Source organism: Bos javanicus, chromosome 13, assembly GCF_032452875.1.
Source record: "Bos javanicus breed banteng chromosome 13, ARS-OSU_banteng_1.0, whole genome shotgun sequence".
Taxonomy (NCBI): domain Eukaryota; kingdom Metazoa; phylum Chordata; class Mammalia; order Artiodactyla; family Bovidae; genus Bos; species Bos javanicus.
The window spans coordinates 51,450,118-51,464,857 of NC_083880.1; the positions used below are offsets into that span (position 1 = coordinate 51,450,118).

At 52.5% G+C, this 14,740-nt stretch overlaps 2 protein-coding genes across 10 annotated transcripts; both read left to right on the forward strand.

The window, feature by feature from the left end:
• The first annotated feature begins 2,229 nt into the window (after window positions 1-2,229).
• CENPB (centromere protein B) lies at window positions 2,230-5,121 on the forward strand. Its single transcript, XM_061436653.1, has one exon. The coding sequence runs from the start codon at window positions 2,489-2,491 to the stop codon at window positions 4,298-4,300; it is 1,812 nt and encodes a 603-aa protein (XP_061292637.1). The 5' UTR covers window positions 2,230-2,488; the 3' UTR covers window positions 4,301-5,121.
• Window positions 5,122-5,218: 97 nt separating this feature from the next.
• Window positions 5,219-11,349, forward strand: SPEF1 (sperm flagellar 1). 9 transcript variants are annotated; one of them, XM_061436658.1, is made up of 8 exons: window positions 5,219-6,878; window positions 9,103-9,214; window positions 9,530-9,719; window positions 9,898-9,937; window positions 10,085-10,145; window positions 10,355-10,478; window positions 10,577-10,680; window positions 10,909-11,349. In XM_061436658.1, the coding sequence occupies exons 2-8, from the start codon at window positions 9,141-9,143 to the stop codon at window positions 11,231-11,233; spliced, it is 918 nt and encodes a 305-aa protein (XP_061292642.1). In that variant the 5' UTR covers window positions 5,219-6,878; window positions 9,103-9,140; the 3' UTR covers window positions 11,234-11,349. The 9 variants fall into 9 exon arrangements, with proteins under 9 accessions (XP_061292642.1, XP_061292638.1, XP_061292643.1 ...); XM_061436654.1 differs by lacking the exon at window positions 5,219-6,878 and adding an exon at window positions 6,885-8,049; XM_061436659.1 differs by lacking the exon at window positions 5,219-6,878 and adding an exon at window positions 6,885-8,049 and having other exon boundaries at window positions 11,102-11,349.
• The last annotated feature ends 3,391 nt before the right edge of the window (window positions 11,350-14,740 follow it).

Consider the following 14,740-nt stretch of genomic DNA (forward strand, 5'->3'; position numbering starts at 1 on the left):
CAAACACATACATTTATGGCTAAATGCATGGAACAGCACAGAAAGTGACCCCCTGAGATGTTATCAGTGTTTATATATGGATTGTAGGATTATCATCAAACAGATTTAAAACTATAGTGTTGCTTATAAAAATAAACTAAATGTGTAACAAGAGGCTTCACTGATTAGTATTCAACCATAGTTGGGACAATATACAACCATTAAAAATTTTGCAGTACTTTATCAGTAAGGCAAAATTCTCATCACTTGATGCCAGGTAAAGAAGCATTTAGAAAATTCAGCAGTGGCCACATGACTGGAAAAGGTCACTTTTCATTCCAATCCCAAGAAGGGCGATGCCAAAGAATGTTCAAACTACACCACAATTGCACTCATTTCACATGATAGCAAGGTAATGTTCAAAATCCTTTAAGCTAGGCTTCAACAGTATGTGAACTGACTACTTCCAGATGTACAGGTTGATTTGGAAAACGCAGAGGAACCAGAGATCAAATTGCTACCATCTGTTGGATCATAGAAAAAGCAAGAGAATTACAGAAAAACATCTACTTCTGCTTCATTGACTATGCTAAAGCCTTTGATTGTGTGATCATAACAAACTGGAAAATTCTTAAAGAAGATGGGAATACCAGACCATCTTACCTGCTTCCTGAGAAACCTGTATGCAGGTCAAGTAGCAAGTTAGACCTGGACATGGAACAATGGACTGGTTCAAAATTGGGCAAGGAGTTCATCAAGGCTGAATATTGTCACCCTGCTTATATAACTTATATGCAGAGTACATGATGCGAAATGTCAGGCTGGATGAAGCACAAGCTGGAATCAAGATTTCTGGGAGAAATATCAATAACCTCAGATATGCAGATGACACTACCCTTATGGCAGAAAGCGAAGAGGAACTAGAGGCTCTTGATGAAGGTATAAAAGGAGAGTGAAAAAGCTGGCTTAACACTCAACATTCAAAAAAAAAAAAAATCATGGCATCGGTCCCATCACTTCATGGCAAATGAATGGGGTAACAGTGGAACAGTGACAGACTTTATTTTTTTGGGCTCCAAAATCACTGCAGATGGTGACTGCAGCCGTGAAATTAAGACACTTGCTCCTTGGAAGGAAAGCTATGACAAACCCTAGCCCCCCTAGACAGTGTATTAAAAAGCAGAGACAAAGACTCTTTAAGTGTCTTAAAAAGCAGATACTTCGCTGACAAAGGTCTGTATAGTCAAAGCTATGGTTTTTTCCAGTAGTCATGCACAGATGTGACAGTTGGACCATAAAGAAGGGTGAGTGCAAAAGAACTGATGCTTTGGTATGGTGGCCTTGGAGAAGACTCTTGAGAGTCCCTTGGACTGCAAGGAGATCAAACCAGTCAATCCTAAAGGAAATCAACCCTGAATATTCATTGGAAGTTAAATGAATGATGCCATATCTGAAGCTCCAATACTTTGGCTACCTGATGCAAGCATAGAGCTGACTCATTGGAAAAGACCCTGATGCTGGGAAAGACTGAAGGCAGGAACAGGCGAAGACAGAGGAGGAGATGGTTGGATGGCATCACCGACTCGATGGACCTAAGTTTGCGCAAACTTGGGGAGACAGTGAAGGACAGAGAAGCCTGGTGTGCTGCAGTCCATGCGGTCGCAAAGGGCTGAGCGACTCAATGACTGAACAACAAAAAAGCAACAGGAGATGCCAATATATGCCTATACCGTCTGATTCGTTTTATGCGATAAATTTTTTAAAAGCAAACTACATGCGCCTAGAGATAAGACTGGAAGAAAATGTATCCAACCGTGAGCTGTGCATCTTTCCAGGTGTTGGGATGAAAGGTGCTTTTTTAGTTTCCATTATTTTTCAGTTTCCGGGGGGAAAAACAACAACAACAACAACAAAAAGGCGGGCTATTTCTACCTTAATAAGATAAAAAAGACAAAACACAGTTGTTATTCTTTGTAAGCTGCAAATCTCTGCCCACCCGGCGCAAAGGCCGGGCACACAGCCGCAGCCCTCACCGCAGCCAGTGGGTCACCAGACGCCACAGCGCTGGCCTTTCCGGCAGGCCGAAGCGCCCCCGCGCGGTCTGTCCCGGGCGGCCGGGAGAAGGGTGGGCGCGGAGGGCTGGAGGCGGTGCCCGGCGTCCCCGCGCTTCCCGCGAGATCCCGCTCCGCCCGCTCCGCCCTGCTCGCCGCGCTCCCGGCTCCCCGCTCCCCGCGCCGCGACACTTCCTGTCTTCAGCTCCCGCGCCGCCCGCCCGCGCCCGCGCCCGCGCCTGCCGCCTGCCGCCCACCGCCCGGCGCCGCGCCCGCCGGCGCCCCCGAAGGTGCCCCCGGCCCGGCCGGGTCGCTGCCCCGCCCGCCGCCCCGCGAGCCGCTTTGTCTCGGGCGGGGCGCGCGGGAGAGGCCGCCAGGTGCCCCCCGCCGCGGGCCCGGGCCCCCCGCCCCGGGGTGGCGGCGGTGGCGCCGGGCCCCGGGGCGGGGGGCGCGCCGGGATGGGCCCCAAGCGGCGGCAGCTGACGTTCCGGGAGAAGTCGCGGATCATCCAGGAGGTGGAGGAAAACCCAGACCTGCGCAAGGGCGAGATCGCGCGGCGCTTCAACATCCCACCGTCCACGTTGAGCACCATCCTGAAGAACAAGCGCGCCATCCTGGCGTCGGAGCGCAAGTACGGTGTAGCCTCCACCTGTCGCAAGACCAACAAACTGTCCCCTTACGACAAGCTCGAGGGGCTGCTCATCGCCTGGTTCCAGCAAATCCGCGCCGCTGGCCTGCCGGTCAAGGGCATCATCCTCAAGGAGAAGGCGCTGCGTATAGCCGAGGAGCTGGGCATGGACGATTTCACTGCCTCCAACGGCTGGCTGGACCGCTTCCGCCGGCGCCACGGTGTAGTGTCCTGCAGCGGCGTGGCCCGCGCCAGGTCGCGCAGCGCTGCCCCCCGGCCCCCAGCGGCGCCCGCCAGCCCTCCCGCAGTGCCCTCGGAGGGCAGCGGTGGGGGTACCACGGGCTGGCGCGCTCGGGAGGAGCAGCCACCGTCGGTGGCCGAGGGCTACGCTTCCCAGGACGTGTTCAGCGCCACTGAGACCAGTCTGTGGTACGACTTCCTGCCCGACCAGGCGGCGGGGCTGTGTGGCAGTGATGGTCGGGCACGCAGGGCCACCCAGCGCCTGAGTGTCCTGCTGTGTGCCAACGCCGATGGTAGCGAGAAGCTGCCCCCACTTGTGGCTGGCAAGTCGGCCAAACCCCGTGCAGGCCAAGCCGGCCTGCCCTGTGACTATACTGCCAACTCTAAGGGTGGTGTCACCACCCAGGCTCTGGCCAAGTACCTGAAGGCCCTGGACACCCGCATGGCTGCAGAATCTCGCCGAGTCCTGCTGCTGGCTGGCCGCCTGGCTGCCCAGTCCCTGGATACCTCGGGCCTGCGGCATGTGCAGCTGGCCTTCTTCCCACCAGGCACCGTGCAGCCGCTGGAGCGTGGAGTGGTCCAGCAGGTGAAGGGCCACTACCGCCAGGCGATGCTGCTCAAGGCCATGGCAGCACTAGAGGGCCAGGATCGCTCAGGCCTGCAGCTGGGCCTCATGGAGGCCCTGCACTTCGTTGCTGCGGCTTGGCAGGCTGTGGAACCTTCGGACATAGCTGCCTGCTTTCGTGAGGCTGGCTTTGGGGGTGGCCCTAATGCTACCATCACTACTGCCCTCAAGAGTGAGGGAGAGGAAGAGGAGGAGGAGGAGGAGGAGGAGGAAGAAGAGGAAGAGGAGGGTGAAGGGGAGGAGGAGGAGGAGGAAGATGGTGAGGAGGAGGAGGAGGAAGCAGGGGAAGGAGAGGAGCTCGGGGAGGAAGAGGAGGTAGAGGAGGAGGGTGATGTTGATGACAGTGATGAAGAGGAAGAGGAGGAGGAGGAAGAGAGCTCCTCTGAGGGCTTGGAGGCTGAGGACTGGGCCCAGGGTGTAGTGGAGGCTGGTGGCAGCTTCGGAGGTTATGGTGCCCAGGAGGAGGCCCAGTGCCCTACCCTCCACTTCCTGGAAGGTGAGGAGGACTCTGAGTCAGACAGTGAGGAAGAAGAGGAAGATGATGAGGAGGAGGATGAAGATGACGAAGATGATGAGGAGGATGGTGATGAGGTGCCTGTACCCAGCTTCGGGGAAGCCATGGCTTACTTTGCTATGGTCAAGAGGTACCTCACCTCCTTCCCCATTGATGATCGTGTGCAAAGCCACATCCTCCACTTGGAACATGACCTGGTTCACGTGACCAGAAAGAACCATGCCAGGCAGGCAGGAGTTAGGGGTCTTGGACATCAAAGCTGAGCCACTGAGCTTAGCCATGCCCCCAACCTGGATGTGGCAGCACCAGGGCAGAGGACTCTCTGGGCAGCTGCTGTGGATGGAGCCAGAGTGGGGAACCCCACATCCTTTAGTGATATTCTCCTGGCCCTGTGACAGGCCCAGTCACCTCTGCAGGGCCTGGGGCTGGCATCAGCCTCACTGCCTGCTTTTTGCCTCTTTTTCAGAATCCTCTTTCCCCCCCAGTTGCCCCTGGCACGGGGGACTAGGTGGGAGGATGGGGGCTGTCCGGTGCTACCACACCGTGCCATCAGTGGACTAGGCCACCGTAGCAGCCAGGGGTGGACCCTGGAAGCTCCTGGCCAGAGAGTGCCTCTCCCCTCTGCCATCCACACCAGGTCTCTGGTGGTGGGGGGGACCCCAAAGCCATTCTGGGAAGGGCTCCAGAGAAAAGTCCAGCCTAGGACCCCACAAGGCTGGCAGCCCCACATCCCTGTCCCCAGGCCACCTTGAGAAGCACAGTCTAACCACGGGCTCCTAGGCCTGCCTCAACCTGCTTCCCCACTTCCCAACCCCTTCCTCTGGCCCAGTCCATGTTACTTTGGCCCTTGATTTTCTTTCAGATTGGAGGTTCTCAAGAGGCCCTCCAGAGGAGTGATAATGGGCACTTCCCTTGTGGGCAGCTGCAGGCCCCATGCCTCTCCTCCCTCTCTGGCAGGGCCCTATCCTGGGCAGGGGGCCTGGGGCTGGGCCCAGAGTCCAGCCATCCAGCTGCTCCTTTCCCAGTCTGAATTCAATAAATCTGTCTGCCCCCCTTTTGTGGGAGTAGACGTTTTAACAGCCAAGGGTGCATCCTTCATGGTCTGGGCTTGCGTCTGTCTTGGGGACACGTCCTTTCCCGGTTCCTTTTGATCCTTGCTCTGGTGGGACAAATGTTGAGAGAGTGGCTATAGCCCAGGCCCTGACCAGGGTGAGGGGCAACATCTGTATTTAAATGTTGCCTAATCTGCCTGCCTCCTTAAGTGTGGGAGACTTAAGAGAATCGGGTTCGATCCCTGGGTCGAGAAGATCCCCTGGAGGAGGCAATGGCACCCCACTCCAGTATTCTTGCCAGGAGAATCCCATGGACAGAGGAGCCTGTCGTGCTACAGTCCATAGGGTCGCAAAGAGGTGGACATGACTGTCTGAGCACAGGCTTGGGGGCAGGAGGCATCTTCAATGCACCAATGCCTGGGGGTGGGTTTGAGGAAGTTGGGCCTTGCAGTGCTTAGAGGTTAGAAGCTTTGGGTCAGTTGGCTAGGATAGGAGGGAGGGAGCCAACAGTCCCTGGAGGGCCAAATTAAGCTAGGTGCCTGGGAACTAGGGTTATCAAGGCCCATTAAAGAAGATCCTTGCAGGAGAGGGGCAGAAAGAAAATGTTGGGGGCAGCTCCTGTGGTCCCGGTTGGAGTTGCAGGGGTATCCCTTGTATGGTGCCTTAAGTGGGGAGTCCTCTACGCCTTTCAGTGTTTGGCATCTCCAGTCCTGGTGGCTATCCTTGGAAACAGTGGCAGGGTAGAGGTGAAGTTGCTGGGGACACTTTGCACCCTGAAGAGGCTGAAGATGTCAACCACTCCCTGTGTGGTACCCTCTAGAGGGCCCCCCCATCCACAGGTGAGACAGCCCGCTCTGCTGATCCTACCTGCCTTTTCTCTTCTCATCCCTCCCAGGCCCTTCCTCACTGAGGCCCTCAGCCCCAGTGGTTCCAGTGAAGGGAGGGCCTGAGCTTGAGCTGGCTGGCAGCTCTGGGCCCCAAACCGGTTTTCCCACCTTGCCTGAGGCTGGCACATCACCCCTCTGTTTCCCTGCCCCCACCTCGTTGCAGTTCCTCCTCTCTCCACCCTGGAATGTGGGGGGTGGGGGGGTACTTATCCACATCATCTTTTTAAACAGGAAGGTGGAAGGGCTGTTCCACGCTTCCTCTTCCACACCTCTGGCACTCAGGGATTCCTTCCAGGCCTTGAAGGCTTCAGAACTAAGTGAGAGCAAAAAGCACCTGAGATTCTCAGCCCCACCTTGGCCCACGTCTAGTCCCCATCTGAGCTCTGGAGGATGAGACAAAGAAGCCCAGTCTACCCCCTCACCTGCTCTGGAGTAAATGGGTGGGAGCAGTAGCCTTCTCCCTAGGTGCCACTGACCAATCCAAGTCCCTCGCCTCAAATACCAACAAGGCAAATGCTTCCATTTGTCTGCTGCCAACAAGAATGCCTCTTGCTGGAACTGAGATCATCTCTTTAGTGATAACACCAGTCTACATGAATAGGGCTCTTGCTGTGTGCTAGGCTCTGTGCTGAACACTTTAGATACTCACAAAGCTCCTGTGAGGGGACCACCAGGACTCACAAAGCCCTGCTGGTCCAGTGGCTAAGACTGTGCTCTCAGTGCAGGGGGCCCTGGATGCGATCCCTGGTCAGGGAACTAGATCCTACAGGCTGCAACTAAGTTTCATGCTGCAACTAAAGATCCTGCTTGCCGCAACGAAGATAGAAGATCCTTCATGCTGCAAATAAGACCCGACGCGTCCAAATAAATAAAATATTCTTTAAAAAAGAAACCTGTATGAGGTAGGTAAAACCATGAGAAAACATGTACAGAAAAGTGCCCAAAGCCAAATCACTAGTCTGTGGCAGAAGCAAGCTCTCTTCCCCAGGCTGATCTAAAAGTGTCCCTTTACTAAGACATTCCTAGCCCAGTTTTCCTAAAGAAACTGGTTACTGACTCAGTTTCTAACCTGTAGAAGAATAGCTCTTGGAGATGAACGATGTAGAAGTGTCTACCGGAGCGGAAGCTCCCGTTCTTATAACTAACTCCTGTTCCACCAGTCCCAAATACAGATCTGTAAATATCCTTCCCATTCTCCCTATTACTCCTTTGGGACAAATAGATGAGAACCATATCCATTTCATTTCTTCAGAAAGAAATAGGGTTAAGGACTTAAATGACCTGCCAAGACACTGGTCTTGAGGTCTGGTTCTCTCCCTGGGAATCTAGGTTACATGTTAAATGCCTCACCAGGACACTACTGGGGGTGGGGGTGTAAGGGGCAGTGGTGTGGAGATGGCCCTATGAGCACAGAGCTTTGAGGAGGGACCTGGCAAGGCCTGTCACACAGCATTCCACAGTCCAGATGTGAAGCAGCTGGTGACTAACAATGGACCCCCAGATAAAGCTGACAAAACACTGGGCCGCTGCCTTCACTTGGGACTGATTGCTAAAGGACCCTGAAGGGGATCTTTGTTCTGAAGACACTGATGCAGGAGTTCTGGAGGCCTGGTTGTCTTCGGCAGTTCCCAGAGTGGGCCAGTGTCTGGTCAGCATTTGGCAGAGGTGGTTTTTCTTGGGAGGCGGGGAAGAAAAACCGCCTTTTCAAAGTGAGGCCTGAAAGGAGGTAGCGGGAGGGGAGGAAACTACAACTCCCAGAAGCCCCTGCTCCCCGGCGAGTCAGTTTCGGTTGCCATGGTTTCAGAAAACAATATGGCCGCTCCCAGCTGGGACGCGAGTCTGGGTTAGAGACGCCGCGGCGGATCTGGGTCACAGCAGTGGCGAGAGAAGAGGGTCTTGAGGGCTCGTGAGGTTGGCCCTGGACGCTATACAGCTGGAACGGCTTGACCTTTCCGAGGGCGCCAATGGCGGGCAGCGTGGATGAGGAAGCACTGCACCAACTGTATCTGTGGGTAGACAACATCCCTCTGTCCCGGCCCAAGCGAAATCTGTCCCGGGACTTCAGTGATGGAGGTGTGTGCTCCAACGTGTGTGAGTGTGTCCGCACGCACGCCTGGGTGTCTCCTGTATGTCTTTGTGTGTCAACGCCTTCTGTCCTGTATGTACGTGTGTACAGGGTCTATGTGAATACATGTCTCTTGGTGCTTGTGTGCTTGTGGCAGAGGGGTTAGGTGTGGGTTAGTGAGAGGGGTGTCCAACTATCTCCTAAGATTTCAATTGCAGAAGTGTGCATCTGTGGGAATGTGAACATATGTGTGTCCATATTTATGTATACATATTCTATCCTTTATGTGTGTGGGGTGTATTGTGTCTGTGTATGTCTGTGACTCCTTCCCTGGACTTTAATGACTAAAATGTGTATTTATGCATCTGTCTGTGTGTGTGCATGCTTATTCCTGAATTTTATATATCTTGTGGGAGTCTGAGCATGTGTTTGTTCATATGCAAGTTGATATGTTCTGTCCTATATGTAAGAACGGGGGTGTTGTGTGCATATGTTTCTTTGTGATTGTTTAGGTGTCTGTGTGTTGAAGACCCTCTCCTGGGATTTTAATGACAGAAGTATGCATTTCTCTGTATGTATATTGATGCATATGTGACACTTTGTGTTTCCGTGTATACGTGTGTTGGTAACTGTCTCTTGGGACTCTGGTGATGGCCCTATGTGTCTGTGTGTGTTTCTACATCTCTGTATCATTGTGTGTGTGTGTGTGTGTGTGTGTGTGTGTATTTATGTCAATTCCTAGGATGAGCCCCCAGGCTCCTGAAGGTTTGTCTTGGAGACTCATTCTCTAATAGGGGACTAGAGACCTTAGTTTTCAGATGCCCTGAGTTAATGGCAAAGGGATGAAGCTCCTCTGGAGAATTTGTCTCTGGCTGATCACTGTTCTTGGTCTCTTACCTCCCCTCCATATTATCCTTCCCCTTTCCACATCTCTACCTCTTCTCTTGGCCCCACCACTCTGCCACCCCTGATTCTCCCACCCCACCCATTCCTTCTCCCTCTTCCTTCTTACTTACCCATCTCTACACCTTCCATGTCTGCTCCCACCTCCTCTCCCTCAGTCCTGGTAGCAGAGGTCATCAAGTTTTACTTCCCCAAGATGGTGGAGATGCACAATTATGTCCCTGCCAACTCTCTCCAGCAGAAACTGAGCAACTGGAGTCACCTGAACAGGTAACAGAATACCTGGGCACACTAGTGGGATTTCTAGCCCCTAGCCTGGGATCTAAGGAAGGGTTGCCCAGCCTTTCCATCTCCTATGGTCTCCACAGTCCAGGCTGGTGGCTGGGGTGGGGAGGACAATGCAGACAGAATCTATCTGGTTACAAAATCAAGGGACTCTTCTTTGGGGGAGGTGACAAGGATCCTCGAGACATACATGCTCTGGGCTCAGGTTGGATGCCCTTCCATTCCCCCAGGGCTGTGCATGGAAGGGCTACCACTGCTGCATCTCCTTCCTTCCCCCTACCCCTCACTTCATCCACCCAGGAATCAGTCCACCATCCCTGTGTCTACCCCCAGGAAAGTGCTGAACAAACTGAACTTCTCTGTACCAGAGGACGTGATGCGCAAGATAGCACAGTGTGCCCCAGGTGTGGTGGAGCTGGTGCTCATTCCACTGAGGCAGCGCCTAGAGGAGCGTCAGAGACGTAGGAAGCAGGGCATCGGCTCCTTACAGGTTCCTCCCTACTCCAGCTTCTTGCACTGTTCTAGGGGAGTTTTCCAGGCAGCAGAAAGCTCTGCCTCAGTGACAAGTGTGGGAGAAGGGTGCCTGTCTAAAGGGAGCCCACAGCGAGAGGGATGTCCTTGGGAGTGGGCAGCCTAAGCTCACTGCAGACTCTGGGCGGTTCTTACAGGAGCTGGCTCCCCAGGATGGCACTGACTACATGGATGTGGGTAAGGTAGCCTTTATTTGCCTTTCCTTCCAAGAAGAGCTTTTCTCCTGTCCATCCTTCCTGCGGGGGAAGGGGTGGGACTATGGGGAGGGGGAAGACAGGAAAATAGGACTCCTTCAGGGTTATTCCTATACTTGCCTTGTCTCAGGTTTGTCCCAGAAGGCCCGAGGGGAAGGTGTCCCAGACCCCCAGGGACGGGGGCAACTCAGGTAAGGAAGCTGGGAGCTCCTGACTTTACCAAGCCTGATATTCTCTACCTGGGAGGTGAGGGTGAGGGTTGCATCTGGAAAGGTAGGGAAGTCAGGGATGGAGGGATTTCAGGGACAGTGGGAGGGAGGGAAGGCTTGGTCGAGGTACACTGAAAGGGTGATGGTGGGGTCTGAGATCCAAGCCTCAGCTAAGCTGCATCTCACCCCAGGGAGGGCCGACTGCCTGTGCCCCGGCCTCCAGGGGACAGCCAGGCATTGCAGAGCGACCCGAGCTTCATCCTCCAGATCGCTGAAAAGGAGCAGGAGCTGTTGGCCTCACAGGAGACCGTGCAGGTGAAGGCGCACTGGGAGGGAGCCCGGGAATTGAGGCCTGGGAAGATGGGCAGGCGGCAGCAGGCCACTGGACTCGACTTCTGTGTGGCTTGGCCTAGGTCCTGCAGATGAAGGTGAGACGCTTGGAGCACTTGCTCCAGCTCAAGAACGTGCGCATAGAAGACCTCTCCCGGAGGCTCCAGCAGGCAGAGCGTAAGCAGCGGTGAGCCTGGGAGACGCCCCCTTATCCGCCAGAGCCCAGAAGTCGCAAATGACGCACCCACCTCGAAGGGCAGACTAATGGGCGGGCGGAGCCAGCTGCTCCAGTGAGCCTCCTGGGACACAAGCGCCCCCTTGGGGTGTGAGTGAGCAAGGACGGGGGGCAGTGGGACAGGAACCCTCCAAGCGGAGCCCAGGAACTGAGCCACTCCTTCCACTCCATCTGGGTCAGGAGAATGGACCGCTTTCCAGAACCCAGAAGCCACATGCAGAGACCTGGCGTGCATTCCAAATCAGTGCTTGACACCAGGGACTCTGCCTTGGTGCTCCCAGTGCTGGGCCTTAGCGGGTGGTCCCCCAGCCTGGTCCACACCCTTAGAACCGGGTCCCCACCCAGCTCTGGTGACAGCAGTGTCTCCATCCAGGCTAGTTCTCTGTACCATGGGTCAAAGGGGAGGCTGTCCAAGACAGCTGAGGGGCTTCCTTGCCCGTCCTGGGCACTCACCTGGGACCCAGCTGAAGACTGGAGAACACAGCAGCTGAAGAGGAAGGGGTGAGGTGTGAGCTCAGCCATAGACTGTGCCTTCCAGCTGCCCTCCCCTCCCACGGCGTATGTTGAGAATGTTTGGGGGATGTGGAGCTGAGTTGTTCCCATTAAAGTTATGGTATCCTTCCTGTACCTGCTTTCTCTTCTTTGAGGGAAGTGAGTTCCTGTCCCCCTTGTGTTATCCCTACCCCTTAAGTGAAAGAGCCTTGTGGGCCCAGGCTGGGTCTCAACTCTTGGGGAGCTGGACCCTGCAGTGGCCACTTCTTGGTAGGAGGTTGGTTTTGTACACTAGGACTGCCTGACTTCTAACTCTTAGAAGTCTAACTCTTAACTAAGTCAGGCCTTAGACTGACCCCCAAACTTACTCTGTGTCTTCCAACATTGCCCAAACCCAACCACAAATCCAGGCTTCAGATTCTTCCCAAATGTAGCCTCAGATTCATCCTCAACCTTACTTATGGTCTCACCCCTAAATATGTATGACTCCCGACCCTGCCCACAGACTGACCCCAAGTTCTGTGGACCAAGACCAACCCTGACCAAGATACCATGGCCTTGGTGTGACCTTAACTTTGATCATTACACTGCCAGTAACATTGAACATTTGAATATCCTGAGACCCCACAATTCTATTACTAGGCATATATTCAGCATCACTTCAGTTCAGTTGCTCAGTCGTGTCCGACTCTTTGTGACCCCATGGACTGCAGCACGCCAGGCCTCCCTGTCCATCCATTACTCCTGGAGCTTGCTCAAACTCATGTCCATCAAGTCGGTGATGCCATCCAACCTCTCATCCTCTGTCATCCCCTTTTCCTCCTGCCTTCAATCTTTCCCAGCATCAGGGTCTTTTCCAGTGAGTCAGTTCTTCCAATAGCCAAAGTATTGGAGCTTCAGCTTCAGCATCAGTCTTCCCAATGAATATTCAGGGTTGATTTCCTTTAGGATTGACTGGTTTGATCTTCTTGCAGTCCAAGGGACTCTCAAGAGTCTTCTCCAACATATTCAGCATATCCAGGGTAAACTTAAGTTCCTGTGTTTTGTGACACATGTACTGCGATGTTCATAGCAACACTCCTTGTAATAGCAGAACTGAAAAGAACTCCTATTAATTCTCTATTACAAACTTAGTGACTTGAACAGCACATATTTATTACCTCATATTTTCTGTGAGTGAAGAGTCCAGGCATGGCTTAGTTGGATCCTCTGGTTCGGGGTTTCTCACAAGGCTGTGGTCAAAGTATTGGCCAGAGCTATGGTCTCGTCTGAAAACTGGGGAAAGATTGACTTCTGAGTTCACTTGGTTGTTGACAGTTAAGTTCTTTGTGGGCTGAAGGACTGAGGGTTTGTTTTTTGCTGGCTATTGACTGGTGGCTGCCCTCATTTCCTTGCCACGTGACCATCTCCAGTATGATAGCTTACTTCAAAGCCAGCAAGGGAGTTAATGGAGTCTATTAGCAAGATGGAAGTTATAATCTTATCTAATGTAATTGCAGAAGTGACATCCATCACATTTGTGGTATTCCATTTATTAAAAGTCATTAGACAGGGACTTCCCTGGTGGTCCAGTGGTTAAGAATCCACTTTGCAATGCACGGAACTCAGGTTCAATCCCTGGTCAGGGAAGGAGCCCACATGCTGCGGAGCAACTAAGCCTGGGTGCCACAACTAGAGAGCCCGTACTCTGCAACAAAGATCCTATTGCCTGCAGCTAAGATCTGAGGTGGCAAAATAAATAAATAATTCATTAAGTCCTGCCCACTTTCAAGGGGAGAGGTACACAGGTGTGAAAATCAAGAGGCAGAGATAATGGAGCTATTTAGAAGCTTGTGACCATGAAGATGAAGAAACAATGAAAGGATAAAGTCTAGAATAGTGTTATTTCTGAGAGAAAGCAGATTTATTCTATTGTTGATGGACACCTGGGTGGTTTCCAGTTGGGGGCTATTACAAATGATGCTGCCACAAAGATTTGCATACATGTCTTTTGATGTGTAACTAAGAGTGGAATTGCTGGGTCACAGGGTTGGCATTTATCAGCTCTATTAGATACTGCCAAGCAGTTTTCCAATGAGGTTATAATTGTTTAATTTTTATTAAAAGAATGAAGTCCAGGGAACTCCCTGGCAGCCCCGTGGTTAGGACTCCAGGTTTTCACTGAAAGGGTGCATCTTCAGCCCCTGCTTGGGGGAACCAAGATCCCACAAGCTGGGCTGTACAGCCAAAAAAAGAAGAAAAAGGAAAAAATAATAATAATAATGGAGTCCAGAAAACCATGTGTTTGAAGCTGGAGTGGATGCTTTACATATGCTCAATCTGTTCTCCTAACCTGGAGTTGCTCATAAATCCTCCCTTGCTGGCTCACCCTATTCTTGGTACACAGGCTGTTGGACTTTGAGGGGGGGCAGTTGGGTACCTTCTACCCTGACTTCTTCCTGGCATGAAGAGTCTCATTTCCTCCTGGAGGCTTTCTGGAACCATCTGCACTTGCACCGTGGCTTTGGGGCCTTCCCTGGGAGCCTATAATATCCCCAGGCATGGAAAGCTCTGTACTGCAGGTCCTCCCAACTGGCCAGTTAGCCAGACTGCCCAGTGCCTGGGAATGGGAGGAATGTTTGGCAGGGACAGGAGATCACAGTTCTTTTTGTCTTTTATCTCCCACCCTAAACTGTAAGTGCCTTTAATTCCAGAGCCTTGCACAGTAACTTGCTCGTCACCTACACTTAGAAAATAGTTGTTGAAAGGAGGGGACAATTAAAAGTCCCAAAAGAAAGAAAAGAAAAGAAATAATACAGTTAGTTGTTAGTCTGTATGTCTGAAAGAGTCCATACCAGGGATGATTTTGAGAAGTTGACTAGAAAAATATAAAAGAGGAAGGCCTTAACCTGGTCTTGAAGGGAGGGTAGTTTTGCCTATGAGAGGAGGGAAGGTAGTATAAGGAGGGGATCATAAATTCAGATGTCTGCATAGACCCAGAGGTAAAATAAATGTCAGAAAATAAGGACTGGTGAGGACTATGGTAAATTGGGGTGTCAGTCTTTGGTGCCAGGCTAGAATTGAATCCATGTTGTTCAATCAATAAGAGGAAGCAGAGAAGGAGGAAGAAACTTTTTTTTCAAGAGTTTAGTTTTTTTAAATTAATTAATGTCTGGCTGCATTGGGTCTTCCCTGCTGTGTGTAGGCTTTTAGTTGCCTTGAGCAGGGGCTACTAGTGGTGCAAGGGTTTCTCACTGCAGTGGCTTCTGTTGTTGCGGAGCAGCACGGACTCTAGGTGTGGGGGCTTCAGAAGTTGCAGCACCCAAGCTCAGTAGTTGTGGCCCAGGCTCAGGTGCCTTGAGGCATGTGGAATCTTCCCAGACCAGGAATCGAACTGTGTCCCCTGCATTGGCAGGTGGGTTCTTAACCACTGGACTACCAGGGAAGTCTGAATTAGAATTTTTTTAAAACCCATATGGACTAAACAAAATACATCTATAGCTTACTCTGGGCACATCGTCTGCCACCTTGAATAGACACA